The 21,574-nt window shown below is 39.9% G+C and overlaps 1 protein-coding gene across 8 annotated transcripts in view; it reads left to right on the plus strand.

Annotated features, from left to right (window-relative positions):
* The window catches only part of PARD3 (par-3 family cell polarity regulator), a 581,236-nt gene that overhangs the window by 245,468 nt on the left and 314,194 nt on the right, over positions 1 to 21,574 (plus strand). For all 8 annotated transcript variants that reach the window (XM_063303447.1, XM_063303448.1, XM_063303444.1 and 5 more), the window contains exon 4: positions 10,821 to 10,999. In XM_063303447.1, coding sequence (XP_063159517.1) covers positions 10,821 to 10,999 — 179 coding nt within the window. The remainder of the gene's footprint in view (positions 1 to 10,820; positions 11,000 to 21,574) is intronic.

The following is a 21,574-nucleotide window of genomic DNA, read 5'->3' on the forward strand; positions in this document are numbered from 1 at the left end:
CAAGGGAGACATTACCTTTTAGTTGTGCAATAGGAGCCATTTCTTCAGTGGCCTCTTGTGCCTGAAACTGAGATGATGATCATATACATTGAGAACGTCTTTATAATCTACAAAACTTCTTCTCCATCTCCTTCTACCCCCAAAATGGAGATGTGCATTACTGTTATCACCTCATTGTTTGCCAAAATCTTTTGAGATTTTGTGAGATATGTGAGATAAAGCTCACTGCCCATTTGCTGATTTAAATAAAATACATAGGCATAAATGAAATATTTATGGAAGTATAGAGTTGCATATTGGTTGCTGAGTATCAGAGCCATATATGATAAAAATAAAGCAGGTGATAAATTCAGTGCTTAGTGAATAGTACATTGAGCAGAGTGTAAGACAAGAAATTGATGTCCTCTGGTTCTATGTATGTATGTATGTATGTATGTATGTATGTATGTATTTATATTGTGAATTTTGACACTGCCCATCTCACTCAAAGAGTGACTGGGTGGTTTACAATAAAACTGGAATTAAAAAAAAATTAAACAATAAAAACAATATTCTTAAATAAAACATATAAAATCCAAGATAGAGATGTTAAAAAGTTCTTAATTTAAATTCATTTAATTCATGGGAGCCTCTTCAGGGCACTAACCACCCCCAGGATAGATTACCCCTCCTCCCACCCCAAGTGAGATGGCAGAGCCAGGTTTTCACCCCCTTTCTGGAAGGCTGGGAGAGTGGGGGCCTGCCTCACCTCTGGGGGAGGAGTATTCCACAGGGTGGGGGCCACGGCAGAGAAGGTTCTCTTCCTGGGCCCTGCCAATCAACAGTCTTTCATGGACGGGATCCACAACATGCCGTCTCTGCCTGGGTGGGACGGGTTGATGTAATGGGGGTGAGACAGTCCCTCAGGTAACCTTTATATGGAAAATGCATGAAGTGTGTGTGTGTGTGTGTGTGTGTGAGTGAATATAATATGTAATATATAATTCGTGTGTGTACACACACACAGTATAAATAATGCTTGTACTGACATTAAAGGTCTGTTGGTTAAGAATATCAATGTTGTTTTGGATGCAGAAAATGTATTGCTCACTGAAAAGCCAAAGGATTTACAGAAAATGTTGGACAGATTGTGTGTATGACACAGAGTATAGATTTGAAAATTAATGTATCAAAGTTCAAGTTCTGTGAGAGGGAAAAATGAAGCAAACCATTGCAAATTATACATGAATGATGAAAAACTACAGCAAGTAGATTAATTTGTGTACCTCAATAGAATGTTTGCTAGAGATGAGAAAATGGATGGAGACATTTTATTATGTGCAGAACTCAGTACCAAGGTAGTGGGTACTATGTGAACTGTTGCAAGGAATGAATGCTTGTCAAGAAAAATAAAAATGGATGTGTATAAGAGTATGGGCAAATGGGCAAACAAAAGAGAATAGACAAGGTGAAGAGTGCATGGGTGCTGAATGAATGTGAATTGAATATATGAGTGAGTAACCAGTAAAAAATGAGGATGTTTTCTGCATGCAAAACAACATTCATATCTGTAACCAACAGACCTTTAATGTCAGTATGAATATTCTTTATTCTCTCTCTCTCTTCCTCCCTCCCTCCCTCCCTCCCTCTCTCTGTGTGTGTGTACATTTATAATATACTTTATACATTTTCTTTCTGTGAGGACCAAATTGCAAAACCAATAAGAGAATGAAGGGGAGGATCATGAATGAAGAGGATTGAGAGGAAGGCAAATGCCAAGAAAGCCTTGAATAGACAGGTGATCAGATATTCACCATGTGATAGTGCAAAGTTTAAAGAACAAAAGGGAGTGATGAGGTGTCATGTGGTGGAGACAAGGATGGTTTGCAAGGATAAAAAAAAAAAGAAATACAGTGACTGGTATCAGGGGATTTATCTATGCTTCCTTTTCTTTTATTTCTCTGGTTTACTAGTTGTTACTTCTTTTGTGGAGTTTGCATAATCTTATTTACTAGGAAAACAAATAGCACAATGGACGGGCAAGGATGTAGCTAGGATGTGTGAAACCATTTAAATCCAGTCTGAGTTATACGTTTCTACCTACTTTTTGTTCTGTCATCATGTATTTTGTGAATTGAAAAAACACCCACCAAAATCCATAGATTGCTATTACTTCTAGTTTCCATTAATATATGGCTGTTCTCAGCTTTCTGTAATGTGTGCATTGTAATGGGAACTATCCCTAACTTACGCTGGTTTTGGTTCATAATATTCCCAAGGGTATACTCTTTTCTGGGTATGTCTTTCTCAAATATGCATTTTTTGTGTGCACATTTTAAAGCAGAGGGTGACCAATGCTCTCAGACTTCATTCATTGCTCACTTGTTTATGTCCTTGCAGAATCAGTTTGTTGGATCACATCAATTCATTCCCATTGATACCTGTGGTGAATTTCTTTTCCATTCAGAGTTCAGACTAAGATTAAATGCCAACAGTTACTATGTGCAAAAGTAAACTTTTCAATTTAGAATTGTAGGCAGTTTAGGCATTCTGACTTTGCTGGTATCTTGGGATATAAACCATTATGATGATTCTCTCTATACATTCTTCCTCTTGTTATTGGCCATTTTTAAAGCTCTTAAGGCTTTCTTTTCCTCACAAAATAGAACATCTGGATACATAGATTGTAAAATGCAGAGCTTTGATAAGAACAGCCATAACATTGAGAACCTTTCTGAATTCTAATATACATAAAATAATAATTAAAAAAACCCCTGCGTTTTAGAATTGTCCTGGAAAATCCATTGCTTTCTAAGGAAGCTACAATAACGTTGGTCAGGACAAGACTTCTCTGCCTTATACAATTCTCTTGTTGTTGTTGTTGTTTTAGGAATATTGTTTTCCCCTCATTAATATGTACATTGTCTTAAACATACGCTTCAGACAAGTGGAGTTATTTAGGTTATGGATGATGACAGCTGTAACACAGAATAGAACTACATTCTCCTAAGTAGCTGAGCCTCAGTAAATTTCTACTCTACTCCCCAGGAATAACAATTCATAAAAATATTATTCTTAACTGAAATGGTCAGATGTGGGGAAACCATTATACTCTTGATAGTAAATTTAAGTGGGTAGTGCTTGCATGAGAAAGAGCTTGAATGGTACTGTAATTATTTTTAATGTAGCATTGAGTAATTTGACCTTCATGACTTCAGGATATTCAAATAAATGAGCAGAATCTGTACATGATCTCATGAGAGAAGACTTGAGAGACACATTGATAATTTTATGTTGAAAGGTGGAGAAGATTATGGATGTTGCCTAGCTACATAATGGTGCAATAGAGGACCGGTACTTTCATGTGTAAAAATAAGATGCTTCCATGGCATGAATCCATAAGACATGCTCCCAGGAAGGTACACATGAAGATAAATATGTGCAGTGGAAGCCCTTCAGAACCGTATTTGGAATGCAAGTTGCAGAAAATAGTTAAGGACAGAAATATTAGAAGCAGTTCAGATAAATATATCCCCCAGAAGTCTTGAGTCTGAACATAGGTGTATTTCCCCCCCCTTTTTGGCATATTTGAATTTAAGCAGCCTGTAGTTCAGGAATGAACAATGGTTTTTGGGCAGAGGCTGTGTTTGATTTTTTTATAGTAAGGTAGGAGCCACTCCCTCCAACTTTGTGCTGAAAGTTACACATTATCTTTTTTGAGGTGGGGTGGGGTATCACATTAAATGTGACATAAGTGGTTGGAGGCACTCTGGGAACTTTACTGAAAGTTTCAGGACCTCATGTTGGTTGGAAAGAGAGGAAAAACTAGTGTGTGTGTCTGTCTGTCTGTCGGGAGTTATAAAGTTCAAGAGGGATTGGTATCACATCCAACCAGGTTTTTAAGTAACAAAAGCTTCCATTTGTAGGCAGTTAAGGTTATTTTGAAGTTTAACTATTAGTGAGATCAGTGCTTCTACATGACAGAACTGAAATGTCCTATTTTGCATACTATCCAAGAAGCATCAATGGGTTACAACTTGCACTTATACATTATGGAAATTTCAGCATTGGTCTCTCTGTAGTTTTCAAAGGGTTGGATATATAGTAAAGCCTGTCTTGAATAGACTCCCGTTTAGCAGACTTTAGATATAGCAAACAAATATTTGTTTTGACATAATCCCAAAATAATGGACAAAATCCACAGCAGTACAGTTTTGTGTCAATTTATGTCATTTATATTATTAAGTTGCTGACATTTTAGTATCACTTGTGTCAGTTAAGTAATTATGCTAATGATAGGCGTGATGTAAAATTGTTAATTATATAATTAAGCAAATGGTGTAAATCGATGCAAAAAATATATATTCAAACTGAATGGACATTTGGGTATAACTGATACCTTCTCCCCCCAAAATGGTCCTTTAAAATGAGTTTTTACTGTACATGTTTTCTACCCAGCTAGAATGCTGCAAGTTTTCAGTATATTTGCTTTGCACAATTGGTGTCTGCACTTGGTTACCTAGGAAACAGTTGTGAGGAATTTGATTTGCTTGGTTGTCAGAGGTATGGCTGAAATTTGAGCTGGAGAGAGATACCCATAGAAGAGTATTTGCACAAGCCAAGCACTGACTGGTTCAGCTTATGAATTTTTGGCATCTCAGACAAAGTAGTGTTAAGTAAGTCATAAAAAGAAGCCTGAATATGCTTGTCGGTATATAGCTCAAGCTGGATATAGATGCATTAGAAAATGTAGGATTAAGTTCAGTTTGATTTTTTTTTCAACTTCAGTTAAAAATCAAATGTAAGTAAAGTAAGATGAAGAATCTGAAAGTTCATATCAAGTGAAGTGATATAGTTGGGTACCTGCCCACCTATCCATACTTTGAATCTTTTAAGTATTGAGTTTACAAGTTGATCCCTGGCAAACTTTGGGGCATTAACTCTGCCAAGTCCCACAGATGATTTAACGTGGCACAAATTGCTGTTTTGGGGGTTCAGTTGACTGGTATGAATGGTTTATGAATTTTCAGCTTAGCAATAAGATGGATGGAAAAATTATCCTATGACCTTGTGGCTGAATGGTTGAATTGGAAATTTTATTCCCAGAATTTTGAGTTACCAAAGTATTAATTCCTAAGACATTTAGATGGCATTAATTGAGAGAAACTCTCCTCCTACGGTGGTGATTTGGGCCTTGTTTTTATTTGTAAAGGAACAGCAAGATATAACTCAGTTGCTCTTCTTTATAAAACTCTTTGTACATCAAAGTACTAAAAATAATCATCATTAACTATTATTGGGAAATTCTATTTCTATCTGGTATCTCATTCTGTTGACTTGCAAATCTATTCTCTGTTGTAGTTCGAAGCAGAGGTAACAGCTTACTTAACAACAAAATCTATTCTATGGCATGTCCATACAAACTTTCTTTATGTACTTCATTATCCATCTACTCTTGAGTTAATAACACTGAGAACATTTTCAAAGATACTTCAGCTCCCAGTACATCTTCATTTCATTTCATTTCATTTTTCTCCTCTGCTTCTTTGGCTTAAAAAAAAAAATCTTCTACAATGTGTGATTAGATTTCCCATTTCCAGTGCTTATTTAAAATGCACCTTGGCTCCAGAAGGAAATCAATATTTACAGTGCATTAGTGCCACTGAGAATTTGAAGCCTTGTGATTAGAGATCATTGCTGTTTTATCCAGTCTTCAAAGGAACCTTAGACATCAAATACGATCTGAGATCATCTGGGACTTTGTGACACTGCATTGGGCTACCCAAGTCCTAGTCTGGTATTTTAATTATGTAAAACCTTTTTTTTTTTTTTTTTAAAAAGGAGTATAATTCTGAAATATATAAATTAACCAAAAATTATATCCATTAAGGAATGTTTATTATTCTTGTTCTTATTGTTGCGGTGGCACTGCGGGTTAAACTGCTGAGCTGCTGAGCTTGCCGATCGGAAGGTCGGCGGTTCGAATCCGCATGATGGGGTGAGCTCCCGTTGCTAGTCCCAGCTCCTGCCAACCTAGCAGTTTGAAAACATGCAAATGTGAGTAGGTTAATAGGTACCACTTCGGCGGGCAGGTAACGGCATTCTGTGACTGTCATGCTGGCCACATGACCATGGAGGAAGTGTCTACAGACAAACGCCGGCTCTTCGGCTTTGAAACAGAGGTGAGCACTGCCCCCTAGAGTCAGACATGACTGGACTTAATGTCAAGGGAAACCTTTACCTTTACCTTTATTGTTGTGTAGTATCCACATGATGCATCTACAATGAGAGTCAGTTTGATGTAGTAAAGGCCCCAGGCTGGAAATAAGGAGACTGTGGGTTCCAGTTCTGCTTTAGGCACAAAGCCAGCTGGGTGACCTTGGGCCAGTCCCTCTCTCTAAGCCCTAGGAAGCAGGCGATGGCAAACCACTTCCGAAATCTTCCCAAGAAAACTTCAGGGACTTGTCCAGGCAGTTGCCAGGAGTCAATACTGACTCAAAGGAACAACAACAACAACAACAAAATCTATATAATAATTCCTGTTCAGGCAAAATTACAGGGGCAATTGGGTAAGGGGGAAAAGGAAGAACTTTATTAGCGATCTGTTAGTAAAATTCAATAATATAATCCAATTCTGGTTGAGAAGCATTATCCAACCCTTTTGGCTGATGAGCATATCTGGATATTTGAAAACATGCTACGTGGGCTCTTTCACAAAAGGATTCTCATGAGAGGGGTTCCCTATTTCCCAAATGATTCCTAGAGGTTCCCAAGATAATTCTTACCAGCAGCTGGCACTGCAACTTCTCACCATCCCCTCCGGTCCCAAAAGACACTCCCTCTGATCCTCAACATACCCTTTACAGAAGTCCTGTAGTTCCAGACACAGCATTGGCTGTAGTCACCTGTCACATGTATTTTCCAAGAATTCCTATTGAGTTCTTTAGTTCCAGAAGTGCTCTTGAAAAAATGATATAGGAAATTGATTCTTTCACAACTGTCAATTTCCTATTCAGTTACTAAGTGAAAATATTAATTATTTTAATTAAAATTAAGTGGTGTTGCATCAGCGATAAAGAGCTGGTGAGAGAGTATTTTTTATCTGTTGGTCTTTCTGTGTATATGTATACCCTTTCCCACATTTACTGTAACACTGGCTTTAAACAAATGTCCTATTATTAATATGCTGCAGTACATTTCACCAATTAGGCATTCTAATTGATTTTTGTCACAAAGATGCCACTTACATTTGAATATAGATTCAGCTTCTGGAAGGTGTATAAGCTGGCAGCCAACACACTTTGTGTCATACCTTCTTGTTACCCATGTTTGTAAATCTTTTGGGAGATGGGAGGGACACTTGAAAAGAAGCAGAAAAGCAGTATTTGTTTCATTATACTTACATCTGTTCTTGAGGAATTTCAAATGAGATTTTGGGGATCATTAGCTAATCAGTGAATGTGTTATTACAGGCTTCATTACTTTTGATTTCTTTTTACATGTTATAATTTGGGGGTCCTTTTTTAGGCAGCTAGATTTCCAACAAAAAATGTGCCAAGTTACATATTCAAATGTGGGTAGGGATTTGGATTTTTGATCATTTTTATTGCACTGTTTTCAATGTTCAGAGGTAATTGAACTGGGAAATAGGATGGAGAATTCTGATTAAGAAGTTTCTATAATGTAACAGCTTAGATATTCCACTTCTAAGATTCTAAATCTTATATAATTCTACACATAAACTGACTTGCATATAGACAAAAGTCATTTTTTTATGATTATCTGAAAAATAAAAGGAATTGGGATGAATAACACAAAGGAAATGCCAGCTCAGTATACAATTATGGAAGAGTGTCAGTGGAGTAAAAGCAGATTGGAAGTTGGGAATAAAACAGCCAGTATTATTATATTTTGTCATGAGTAATGATGGCGAGCAGGAGGGGGCCCCTATCCAGGGGGGGAAACACATGCGTAGTACTGAGGAATTAAGCAGCCATTCAAAGAGACACAGATCAGACCCGCCTTAACTTTTGGGGTTTATCTGTCTGGGTTTTTCCCACGCTTCTTCAGTTTGTTAGGATTTTCTGTCTATGTAGCAGTAATAAACACTAGAGACCTATTCCTCGTCTCAGCGTGATTTCTGACTGTTAGGACACATTTTAATGTAAGCTATGGTGTGGTCACATTTATGATATTCTGTATATTTCTGATCATTTCAAATAGGATGTTATGGAGCCAGAAAGCCACAAAAAAGAACAGTTCAGCTATCCAAGATTTTACATCATATATCCGCTGCTTTTATCTAAAATGTTTCAGTTTTTTTAATGATTTAAAATAATGATTTTTAAAAGGGAAATCATATTACTTATTTATATTACATTAAAATACTGGTTATCCAGTGAAATAATTGACAGCACATTAAGCATTCACAGAAATAGGCATTCCTTCACACAGTGCATAACAATATTTGCACAGCTTGTGTAGCTTTATAAAAGGATTAGAAAATACTTCTCTGAGCACATTTCCACATTTGGGGCATTTAATGGTCTGCAAGCCTCATATGGCCCATTAACACTTTTTTATGGACCTTGAATACTAAAGTAGTAATAATATAAAAATTACCATGACCTCCCAGTTTCAAAAAGGTTGTCCACTTGGTTTTGGAGCGTTGCCTGTATCCAAAGTGTTTGGTTCCATCAGTTGATAGAATCATGCATCGAAGAACACAGGCTTATCGTCTTGATTTGGTCATGATAATTGTAAAGCTGATTAAAATATTTAGAAATCTCATAGAAGCACGTGAATTGTATGCTGTCAGGTAATACACATGCACACACACACACATAATTATTATTTTTGTTCCATTGTTATAATACATTCTCCCTCATTACTAGAAACATGTCTGTTATAAGTGCATTTCCTTTGCTGAACATCTTGAAGTGCCGTAAAAATGTATGGTGTTTAAACAGGGAAGGGAAGCAGTCTAATGAAAATAAGTTTTATTTTTCATTTCACTTACTTTTCCCCTTTCCAAATAAAATACTTGAGAACTTGTTGCTTTTGAGTTCTCTTGAGTGCTGTTTGTTGCCAAAGAAGTCTAAAAGACCCAGTATCTTGCTGCCAAAGAAATACTCAGCATAGCAATAATCTTTGATTGTATAAACCCTTATGGTTGGAACCATGGTGCCCTGTTGACGCTGTGCTAACTACAGTTGGATTTTCAATCCTGATCAAGGCATGAATGGTGCTGTGTAAAAAGAGCTTGTAAATGATTGTGATTGCTGTACATGATGGTTCAGTGTTCAAAGTGCAGGTTTCTCTGCCTAATAATGTTGATGAAATGTCATCCTAATTTTTCCAGGACATGGTGTATTAAGCCCCTAGAGTATTTCTAAAATGTGATCCATCACAAATACTATAAAAGGAGAAGCATAGGTAGACAAATCCTGCTTTTGGTTTCCTGCTTATGTATGGAGGGTGAAAGTGCAACCCATATTACATCACATTTTATTTCTAGTGTATTTATTGTATTTGTGTACTGCTTTTTGTAGCTTGATTTTAATTTCACTTTTATTGTAAACCGCCCAGAGTCCCTCCTTGGGAGGGAGATGGGCGGTGATAAATAAAATAAAATAAATAAATAAATATTAAGTAACCTGGAACTCCAGAAGTTGCTTAACTACAATTCCCAGCAACTCTGTGATGAAAAGCTAATCGTGAAGGATGCTGGTGGTGCAGTTCAACAATATTTGGAGTACCCCACATTGTTTGCCCTGGTAGATGGCTGTGTTTTTGTAAACAGTATTGATAATTTTATCTATCTATCTATCTATCTATCTATCTATCTATCTATCTATCTATCTATCTATCTATCTATCTATCAATTTGTCACTGCCCATCTCCTCTCACCAGAGGGACTCTGGGCGGTTTACAACAAGATAATCAATAAAACAATAAATACACAATAAAATTACAATATACAAAAGTGCACCATATAAAAATATATAATACTCTTCTCTTGGGGACAGGGGTCGTAAGGAATACTCCTAGCATCTTAAGGCCAAGTTTATTATAGTGCAATTTAGGGACAGTACAATAATGAGTAGCATGATGGGAGTATGCTCTCAGCTATGTACATATCCTTCAGTGTGAATAAGGACTGATCCAAATTGCTTGGAAACTCAAATGGTGTGATTCCCTCCATTGTTTGTTTCAAGGGAAGGGGAAACACTATTCAGAATGATCCAAGTACTTTAGATACATTATGCCAGCAACCGTCATCTTTACAAAAGGTCAATATGATTGTTTTTGGTTAAAACATCTTCCTTTGACAAACTGTTACATTTTACGAGTGAGCGAGCCAGGGAAGGTTCAGAACTTCATACTGTTTGTCCAAGGAGGTTGGGTGCTTTAAAAAGAGGTGCACAACCCATCCCAGGGCTCTATATAGCCCATGAAAGCTTTGAGTCCATGCCCAGAGCTGCTCCAAGAGTTATATTATTGTAAGATTATAAATTGATGTGACAGAAGGAAAAAATTATTAAATACCCAAAGTAGTGTATTAACTGAATTTAACTAATTGGAATTTATTTTGTTTTTATTCAGCCACCACCCAATGTTTGCAATGCAATCCTGTCCTATAAGAGTAGCTCATTTCTGGCCTTCAAGCAATTTATTCTTCCATTGGTTATGTTAGATAACTAATTGGAGACTCTTTTTCTTTTTCTTATCCTGCAGGTTGGATATTGTAAGCATTTTGTTTCAGAATAAGAGCCGTATGAGTCTCCCACTTTGTAGGAAAGGTCTTACATCTCAGTTTCTTTTCCTTTGTATCCCCTCAGATATGCCCCTTCATGTACGGCGCAGCAGTGACCCAGCATTAGTTGGCCTCTCCACATCAGTCAGTGATAACAATTTTACTTCAGAAGAGCCTTCACGAAAAAACCCCACAAGATGGTCCACAACAGCAGGTTTTCTCAAGCAGAATACTTCTGGGGGCACAAGAAGTCATGAACGGAAGGTATTACATTTCCTTTTCTGCTGGAAAGATGGCACTCTTGAATGTTTCAGCATGGCTGCTTCATTGGAGAAACTCATGCTTTAACCTACAACTGAACTGTCAATTTTAAATTGGCTTGCTTATCTTCTCACACTGCTCTAATCGCCAAACTGCTAATCTTTTTACAGTGCTCTAATCGCCAAATTGCATTGCTGAGAAACTCAGGGATTGGGTTATTGGGGGCTTGATTCCACGGCTGACAGACAAGCTCTCATCAACTCTTGATTTGCTTCATGGTATAGTAGGTTGAAAACAGACCATTAGGGAACCTCCTACCTGGTTAACATAAGTCTTTATAAATTACACCAAAATTTCACAGTTCTTTAGATGTGACAGTGATTGATGGGAGCTTCTCTTCAGTTACCCTGGCACACAGATTCTGTATATTTAGGCCAGCTCAGAAGATTTGATAAAGATTTACCAGTTGGGTGAAAAAGTCCTTTGAAAGGAATTAGCTCAGTGCCAATTGGTGGGGGGTGGGGGGAGTGTGATTATCCTGTCATGTGCCCCAAATCTCCCATTAAGTGGGTACCTTTGCTATGTGAACCTCAGAGTTGATTACCTGAGTAGTCATGGTACTGAATTTTTTTAAAAAATCCCTTATTTATTATGGTGAATAAGCTATATTAATTTGGAGATGTGATGCAGCTGAATGTTTTGTATTTTCCTTGGGTAATTCTAGATGATGGTTATATTCATCACAGTTGTTTGTACATGTATTTTCACTTGAGGGTGTTCTTATTTTTATCTACCTCCTCTCTCTATTCTTTTACACATACACACTGGACTTTTTTTTACAAGTAAAGAGAAGTCCACACCTGGTGCCCTCCAAATGCATTGTGGTGATTTCCTCCACAATTCCCAAACAGGACTTGTTATTTATAAACACCAGAATGAATACTACAGTCTTGTAGAGCTATAAATATAGCTTTGTTCTTTGGCTGTTTGACTAGAAAATATGGGCCCTACAATGTTACTACTTTCACAGAGATTTTGGATTTCTCTTAGTCTAACAAGGCCTTAATGTTTTATCATTTAACTGCAGCAGTCCTTTTCTACCTTTCCCGAGAGAGCAATGAACAGATTTGCAAAATAAGGCTACTGACTTAATAGCATCATTTAAACTTCCAAGAAATACTGACACCCAGTGGGTGGCATTATTCCCCCCATCCACCATAATTTTTCTGGGTTCAGTATATCCACATGAACAATAATGCTGGTGACTAAAGAAATCAGCGTGAAGCATGTTTTCCTCTGTACCTTTATTCTTAAACAGGAGACATCAAAGACATTTTTCCCTATTTTTGTTTAGTCCCTCTGCTCTTTCTTCCTTGACCTAATTCTGTCTGTAAAAGTCCTTTTCTTTAGAAACGTGATATTATTTCAATTTCAAAGCACAATTACAGAAAGCCAGGCAAAACACAGGCTGCACTATTGCTTGGTTAATTAATGACATTTTCATACATATGCTGACATTGCACCTAAAAATAATAAAAGAAAGAAAATGAGTAAATACACACATACGCCTAAGTAGGTATAGGTTCAATGTCACATTTAGCAATATATCTTACTTAGGTTGACAGTTGGGTGGATTGGGTTGGTGAAGAGACAAAGGAGACATTTTTTTTTAGTTTAAAATCCTTATTTCTTTCTCCTTTATTCTCTATCTACCCTTACCATTTCTCTCATAATATATGCTTTTGTTCTTTGGGTTAATTTCTGTGTCTTTTCAGTCCACAAACAAAACGCTTTAATACTCCCAACTCTTCTTTGTAAGCCTGTGAGGCGAGAGAGCACCTAAAGAGTTAAATCCTTTACCACGAAGGATCCTAGGGAACTTTATTGGCTATTAGTGGGAAAAAAAGCAGTTGTGCACTGGGGGTTGGTGGGTGATAAGGAAGGAGGAAAAGGGTCAAGCTGAGAGATTTTTTTGCAAAGAATTCCCAGTGAAAGAAAGGGCAATAAAAGTAGCGACTCCACAATAACGCCTGAATTTCAGTAGTTGTGTTGGATTATACTTTAGTTAAGTGCCTATATCTGAGTTCCCTATTTGTCCCTATCAATAATTTTGTGTACTAAAACAATATTTTGATCTCTGCAGTTTGTCCTTTGCGCCCTATGCAAAAGCTTGTCATCGGGTTTCCTGCCTTAATCGCAAACCCCAAAGCAAAAAATGTAAAGAGATTTCTTGTTGCGTACAGTGCAAAAGAAAAAATCACTCTGTAGCTAATAACAGCTCATATTTTAAGAACAAGGAAGGCCGGTACCAGGAAGGCCTCTCTAGAGCATCCTTGGTTGTCTGGGAAATTTTCCCTGCTGCACCTGTATCCCCCTAATATCCTGTATGCCCTGTATACTTCTGAGTGGATGTGCTTGGTTCTCAAAGAGAGATAAGGAAGGCTCTGGGGAAGAGACCTCTCCTCCTTCAGACATGCAACTTTTAGGCCTGGAGTTTTCTGCGTTCAGGTTAAGTTTTAGTAGTTGTTGTAAGTCACATGACTATACTGTATATACCTCAGAAATATGTATGAAAGAGGCCCTGGTAGTCTGCTGTATATTGCAGGATGGAAATGCAGACATTCCCCTGCTCTTTGGTTGTCACAGACACAAAATTCTACAAGACTTCATGAATATTTTCTGATTAACCCGCTTACGAACTTGGAAGTCTCAGAGGCGATAGAGCTCTGTGTTTTGAGTGCAGAGTTATTACTGTTGGTTGTGAGATGCAGTTTCTTTAATCGTTCACACACTTTAATTGTCATAGAATTGTCATGTATTTGTTTGAATCTTATACGGGTAACATTTATGCCACTTGAGCACGTGTATGAAACTGCATGAGGAACTCTTGCACCTACATTACAGTTGGACCATCAGTGCAAATTTGAAGTGTCACCTGGATCAAGTATATGCATTTAAAATTGCTATATAGCAGCTTTGGTGTCTTTCAAATCCTCTTCAGGGGCATGAAAAAAAAGAGAGTAGTAGGGACACATAATCCCTTCAGATATCTCACATTGGTAAGCATAATCTGTAGGAAGGTGTAATCATATAGTGACAAACTTCAATGAAGGCTTAATCTGGATTGTGCTGTCATTTAAGGCTGTAACTGCATTCATCTGAACTTGGTTATACCTCTCTAAAGACTGTCTCATCAAATGTGGTGAAGTGGTGGGCTACAGTATGTATCCTTGGCACCCTTCAGTTTATGTTTTCTGAATGCTTATAAAAACTTTTAAATGTGAGGGTCTGTATTTTAGCATAAAGGAGCCATATTTTTTTTTAAGAAGTGATAGGAAATTAATGCCACCCAACTATGTTTCCATCTCTTTGCATCATTAGTAGCTGAGTGTTTCCTTCCTCTTTGTCTTCTGAGATACTTTCCTGAACTTCACCAAAGCATGACATCTGTAGAAATGAGCAGAATGACCAAATGAAAAAGGATTGCTCTAGCATAGTAACAGGGAATTTGAACACAAGGGAACATTAAGTCAGGGAGATGGAAGAAATAATGTAGTGTGGTGCAACAGATATCGATACAGGTAGTCCTCACTTAATGACCACAATTGGTTGGAATTTAGGTTGCTGAGCTAAGTGAAGTGGTTGTTAAGTGAATCACCATGATTGTTAAGTGAACCACATGGTAGTTAAGTGAACCACATGGTCGTTAAGTGAATCATGTGGTTCCCTATTGATTTTGCTTATGGGAAACTGGCCGGGAAGGTCGAAAATGGTGATCACATGATTGAGGGATGCTGCAACCAGCATAAATGTGCAACTTTTGCCAACCACCCAAATCGCAACCATGTGACCACAGCAATGCTGTGATGGTCATAAGTGCAAGGAATAATAGTAAGTTGGGTTTTTCAGCACAGTCATAACTCCAGACAGTCGCTAAATGAACAGTCATTAAGTGAGGACTACCTGTATATCTGTCCTGTTCACACTATGAGATGTCCGGGCAGGATTATAAAAGGGAAATCTTTATTTACAACAGAAAAGAGTTCTTATTAATAGGCAATATAATTCAATCAAGTCCACCCAGGCAGTGGAGGAACACAGGGCAAGGCTGCCAGGTCAAGAGTAGAAGGAGATTGTGGCAACACAGCAGGACAGAACTCGGCTAACTCTCTCAGTGAAGCAGCAAGACCGGCTGTGGCTAGGGCCCATGGCAAGGAGGTAGCTTGAGGTTTGATTGCAGGACGCGGCATGGAGGTGAGGCTAGGCTTGACCACGGAGACTAGGCAAGACTTTGCTGGAGCGACAAGACAAGGCTTAGGTCTGGAGACAAGGCTGAACTTGGCTGGATTGGCAAGACAAGGCTTGGAACTGGAGGTGAGGCTGGACTTGGCTGGAGTGGCAAGACAAGGCTTGGAACTAGAGGCAAGGCTGGGCATGGCTGGAATGGCAAGACAAGACTTGGAACTGGAGGCAAGGCTGGACGTAGTTGGAGCGGCTAGGCGAGGCTTGGAACTGGAAGCAAGATGGGCTTGGCTGAAATGACAAAACGAGGCTTTGAACTAGAGGCAAGACTGGGCTTGGCTGAAACAGCAAGATGCGGCTTGGTACCGGAAGCAAGGCTGGTCTTGACTGGAGTGGCAAGACGAGACACGGAAATGGATGCAAGGCTGGACCCAGCTGGATCCGGGTGCGAAGGGGGTAGGTCTGTGTTGGTAGGGGGAGCTGGCACTGATTCTGTGTTGGCTACAGGCAAGGCTCCGTTTCCTGGCAAGGATTCTCCTGTCAAAGCTGTTAGCACAGTAGAACGGTTCTCTCCGGCAGTTTGCTCCTGGCGCTGGTGCCTTTTTATGCCATCCTTTTCGCACTGTTTCTCCTCTCTAGCCAGTTGGGCTGCCTTTTGCTTCGCGCGCTTCTCTGCTCTCCTCTCTCGCGCACTAATTGGAGGATTCAAACCTCCCTCTGGATTCTGCCCAGTCAGCATCTCCAAATTCTCCCGCTCTGCTGAGTCACGACTAGTTTCTATTTCCCCAGCTCTTTCCCGATAAGTTTTGTGTTCCCCTTCTGGCTCCAGATAAGTTTCATTTTCAGTGTCACGGTCAGGCTCAAACCTCACAGTATCATTTTTAAGGTTTTTATAGAAGATCTTCGTGCATTTAAGGAATAAGGAATGCCTTAAATATACAATTATCTACTTCTTAATTGCAGTAAGTCAGTGTTCAAAAAGTGGATTTTCAGTTGTGGGAAGGCAAGGTGAGTCCATCCTCCTTTCCAAACCAGGGAAAGCTCCCTCTGTAGCTGTTGCAGAAAATTACACAACTGTAATAAACATGGACACATAATTGGTGTAATGTTCTCTTCGGAATCCAGAATGCTGCTTTGAAGTGTTGTAAGCAATTCTTACCAGGGCTTGTCCCGAGCCGGGAATGAAAAGACGCAGGCAGTTGCTGGAACAGAGATTGAAGTTGACCGCTGTTGCAGTCGTTAGGTGTAGCTCGTCAGATAAACTGGGACTTGGAAAACAAAAGACCATTCACAACCTTTCATTTGCCTATCTGAAGCATTAACAAGTAGGGTCAAACAAAGAGCAAAGATGGAGCGGCTTAGGCTTAAGGCTACACACACACATGCATGAACATGGGGGCAGAAATTAGCAAGAGGCAGGGACACACACGCGTGCGCACAGACATATGCAAGGTACTCTTTGGGGCAGGACAGGGTGAAAAAGAAAGGTATTGCTTCAGGGCTTTCGTTTTCAGGGAACTACACTGCGTGCACAATTATTAGGCAAGTTGTATTTTTGAGGATGAATTTCATTATTGAACAACTACAGTGCTCTCGGTCAATCCAAAATGTTAATAAACCTCAAACCTGAATATTTAAGGAAGTAAAAGTGAGGTTTTGGCTTTCTTAGGAGCATATCTATGTGTGCACAATTATTGGGCAACTATTAGTGTGCAGAATTATTATGCAACTAAATGAAAAATGAAAATTCCCCCATCTCACTCGTTTATTGTCATCTGTTAAAGTGAGAATAATAAACAAACAACTCAAAATTTACAAATAAACATCTCTGACATTTCAAACAAAAAATCAGTGATCAATATAGCCACCCTTCTTTGCAATAACGATCGTAAGCCTTCCATTCATGGAGTCTGTCAGTTTCTTGATCTGTTGACAATCAACTTTTTGTGCAGCAGCAGCCACAGCCTCCCAGACACTGTTCAGAGAGGTGTACTGTTTTCCTTCACTGTAAATCTCCCGTTTGAGAAGGGCCCACAAGTTCTCAATAGGGTTTAGGTCAGGTGAGGAAGGGGGCCATGTCATTATTCTTCCATCTTTGAGGCCTTTACTGGCTAGCCACGCAGTGGAGTACTTCGATGCATGCGATGGAGCATTGTCCTGCAGAAACATCATGGTCTTCTTGAAAGATGCAGACTTTTTCCTGTACCATTGCTTGAAGAAAGTGTCTTCTAAAAACTGGCAGTAGGTTTGGGAGTTGATTTTGAGTCCATCTTCAACCTGAAAAGGTCCAACTAGCTCATCCTTAATAATACCAGCCCATACCAGTACCCCACCTCCACCTTGCTGGCGTCTGAGTCGAGGTAGAGCTCTGTGCCCGTTACTGATCCAGCCATGGGCCCATCCATCTGGTTTGTCAAGAGTCACTCTCATCTCATCAGTCCATAAAACCTCTGAAAAATCTGTCTTCAGATATTTCTTGGCCCAGTCTTGCCGTTTCAACTTATGTGTCTTGTTCAGCGGTGGTTGAGTTTCAGCCTTCCTTACCTTGGCCATGTCTCTGAGCACTGAACACCTTGTACTTCTGGGCACTCCAGGTAGGTTGCAGTTCTGGAATATGACAGCACTGGAGGATAATGGAGGATTCCTGGTAGCTTCATGTTTGATTCTTCTCAAATCTTCGGCAGTTATTTTGCGTCTTTTTTTTTCTCAACACATTTCTTGCAACCCTGTTGACTATTTGCAACAAAACGTTTGATGGTTCTGTGGTCATGCCCCAATATCTTAGCAATTTCAAGAGTGCTGCATCCCTCTGAAAGACTTCTTACAATTTTTGACTTTTCAGAGTCAGTCAAATCTCTTTTTTGGCCCATTTTGCCTGAGGAAAAAAAGCTGCCTAATAATTATGCACACCTTGCTATAGGGTGCTGATCTCCTTAGGCCACACCCTCCCTCATTACACAAATACACATCACCTGATATGCTTATATCCAATAAGCATTCAGGTTTATACAGCTTGGAGGTGGAAAATATGCATAAAAATGATGATATGGTCAAAATACTCACTTGTCTAATAATTGTGCACACAGTGTAGGAAACTTTTCATGACATTTTTCCTGAAAAACATTAGGCTGGGGCTTCTCCCCTGACCTTCCTTGTATTTTTCAACTCAGTTTTGACTCCTGGCAAATGCCTGGGTGAGTCCCTGCAGTTTTATTGGCAAGATCTTTCAGAAGTGGCTTGCCAGTGCCTCCTTCCTAGGGCTGAGAGAGAGTGATTGGCCCAAGGTCACCCAGCTGGCTGTTTTGCAACAGTAAGACTAGAATTCAATTTTCCCAGTTTCTACCCCGGTGCCCCTAATCTCTACACCAAACTGGCTCTCTTCAAAAACAATTATTTGCCTTCCTTTCCTTGGCTTCAAGATAAAAGAAGAAAAATTGGTACAGACATTTAGCAATGATTTGCCACCTCCTTTGCAGTGGCAAGGAGTTCCAAAGCACATGCTTCATTAGATTTTAATCTTCACTGAACAGAAGCATGTTAAACTTCATACCTGTTTTTTTTCTTTGCGAGAATTCCTTCACATGCATTACCACAGACAAATTCAGATCCAAGTGCAACGATCAATAAGGTCCAGACACACAACACATGCCTTCAAGCTCTCTGAATCACATTTCTTAATCTTTCTTATTACTGACCATGTAAAGTACAAACTTCCCTCTTCCTTCCTTCCTACTCAGACCATCTTTTCTGGTCCCTTCTAGAGCCTGGCACTTTCTCAAACTTCCTATCTACAGTACATACACCTACCAATCATCAGCTTTCTTACAAACAAGGCATACAGTTATAGAAATCAGGCATAGCTGCAAGCATGGCAGCTGTCCTTACATGTGCTCCCCTTATCTCCTGCAGTAGTTCTTTCTTTCCTATAAATAAAGGAGTAGCCTTCGTTTCTTAATAAAGAAATAAAGCAGTATTTCTTTATTAAGAAATAAAGGTTAAAAGTAGCAGTAACCTTAATATTTCTTAATGCTTCTCAAGCAGCTGTCCTTGGCTGTTTCTCCATCAAGGGAGCAAACTGTGGAAGCAGGGCCTTAAGGGCCAGTGGTCATCTATGGTAGCCCAGAGAATCTTCCTGAGAGAGCACAACAAAACCAAGAGTTACCAGTAGCCTTGTTTTGTTTTCTAAGTGTGTCTGAGCATGCAAGCAGACAAAACACATGTGCATGCTCAGACACACTTAGAAAACAAAACAAGGCTACTGGTAACTCTTGGTTTTCACAAGCCTGGGGTGAAAAGCGTTCCAGCTGGAGGAAGAGATTACACAAATTGCAGAGGGTCTAAAGAGCATGCACAGAGTGCCACGGGGCACTTTAGAATGATGTCTTCCCCACCAATAGTCTTAGCCTAAACGTTCCTTCCTCAGGGAGTTGATGAAAACTTGGACTGCCCTTTTTCTCCATAGTCCCATTTCCTGGAAAGAGAAAGGGAGCTGCTCCATTACCTCACTCTTGCTGGCCAGGCAAAAACGGGCTGGGACTGCTCACCCAGGGACTGGGCCATGGGTCTTTAGCTACCTTGAGCAGTCTTCTCAGAAAGTTAAAGATCTGGTCTCTGGTTAGAAAAAAAAATGTTCAGCAGCTACATGATGGGTAATTGACTGCAGGATCCTAACGACCATCTACAGTTGCTTTTGAAAGGGAGGAGCATCTTTCTACCAAATTACCAGATCAGATGGGGAAAGAAAAACATGTGGGTAAGAAGAATATTAAGAACAAAATTCAAGTTTCCTCGTGCTGGCCAGGTACAGGTTTCTTTCTTTTCAATTAAGGCGCCATTAATTTCTGCCCAACAGTACCAATAGGGAAGCTGATTAGCATGATCATGTTGTAAATGTTGCTTTAAAAGTTTAAGTTTATCATAGTGGAAAGTACCCAAACCAGGCCAAATTGCGTTATCGCTTGCGTCCACATATTTGGTCCATTCCGAACATAGCTGCCGTGCACGGCTTTTTTCTTATACCCGCTTGGACCCCTTGTCCCAAGCCAACAAAAGCTTCCCCAAAGGAGAAGTCGATGGGGTCTCAGAATTCCCCATCCTACTACTGCCCTAAGTGTGACATGCGTGTCCACCAGGTTTGGGGTTCTCCTGACCGCCTGGAGACTTCCTGATGAAGTACTGGTCCTCTGCACACTTCTCTCTTCCCTGGATCTGGACCCTCTACCGATTTGGAGCGGTCAATTTTGCCCAGTTATGGTTCACTCACACAATCTCTCGCAACCCTCTCGAGGCACGCAGATCATCTGGTCTCACTGGCTATTCAGATTACTCTGGTCAACACCCAAAAGAGCTAGCAGAGGCCTGGGGGTATTTTGAACCAGCGGACACACAGCCTTGGTCAACAGGTGGTTTTACCAATAAAAGGTATCAATCACAAACACATTCACTGGGCACACAAAAGACAAGAATATTACGGGTACTTACCAAACTATGAAGAAGCCTTTGTTCAAGCAAAAGTTCTGGGCCAAGACCAAAAATCTCCCTTTACTACCAATGTCAATGCAGGCAGAATCTGGGGCAGCACCCTTCAGACAAATGGTCTGGTGCCGGCTGGGTGAAGTTGCCCAGGCCCCGTCCGTTGACCCGGTTAGTCTCGGAGTCCATTCTGCTGGTGCCAAATTGTTGTAAGGAATTCTTACCAGGGTCCGTCCCGAGACGGGAATGAAAAGACGCAGGCAATTGCTGGAACAGAGGTTGAAGGTTTATTTTCCCAAGAGCATGTACAGAGTACAAAGTATGCTGGTTGGAAGGTGGCCACACCTGCATTTTCCCCACAAGCCCTTTATATAGGAGAGCTTGGCTGTTGCTTTGCAACGGTGTTCCCGCCCCCTAGGAACTTGAGAGAAGTGTAGTTTACCCGATTTCAGAGAGGAGGCGCTCTGTGGTCAGGCCCCCTGCTGTTGGTGTTTCCTGTCCTGGTCTTCTGGGTCCCCTGCCGGGCTGTGGCTTTGTCTCCTAGCTTCACCTTGGAAGGAATCTTTTGTGACTGGATTATGGAAATCTGTTTGGCTGGGCAAGAACTTTTACCTGGATGGGCTCTGCTTAAGTCTGTGAACAGCAGCCCTTTGTGTTCCAAGATTTCTGACTGAATTGGAAGGGAATCCTTTGTTTAAACAGTTGGGCTTCCTTGTACATCTTAATCTCTGGCATCTCCTTTTTGCATCAAACTCATTCTATTTTGTAACCTTTAACCTTTTACCTTGCTCAAGGAGAAGGCAGTATTGCAGGGAGACTGTGTTCTGGGGGAAGACAACATGGAGGGCAGGGAGCAGATCTTAA

The sequence above is a fragment of the Candoia aspera genome, chromosome 4, assembly GCF_035149785.1.
Source record: "Candoia aspera isolate rCanAsp1 chromosome 4, rCanAsp1.hap2, whole genome shotgun sequence".
NCBI classification, from domain to species: domain Eukaryota; kingdom Metazoa; phylum Chordata; class Lepidosauria; order Squamata; family Boidae; genus Candoia; species Candoia aspera.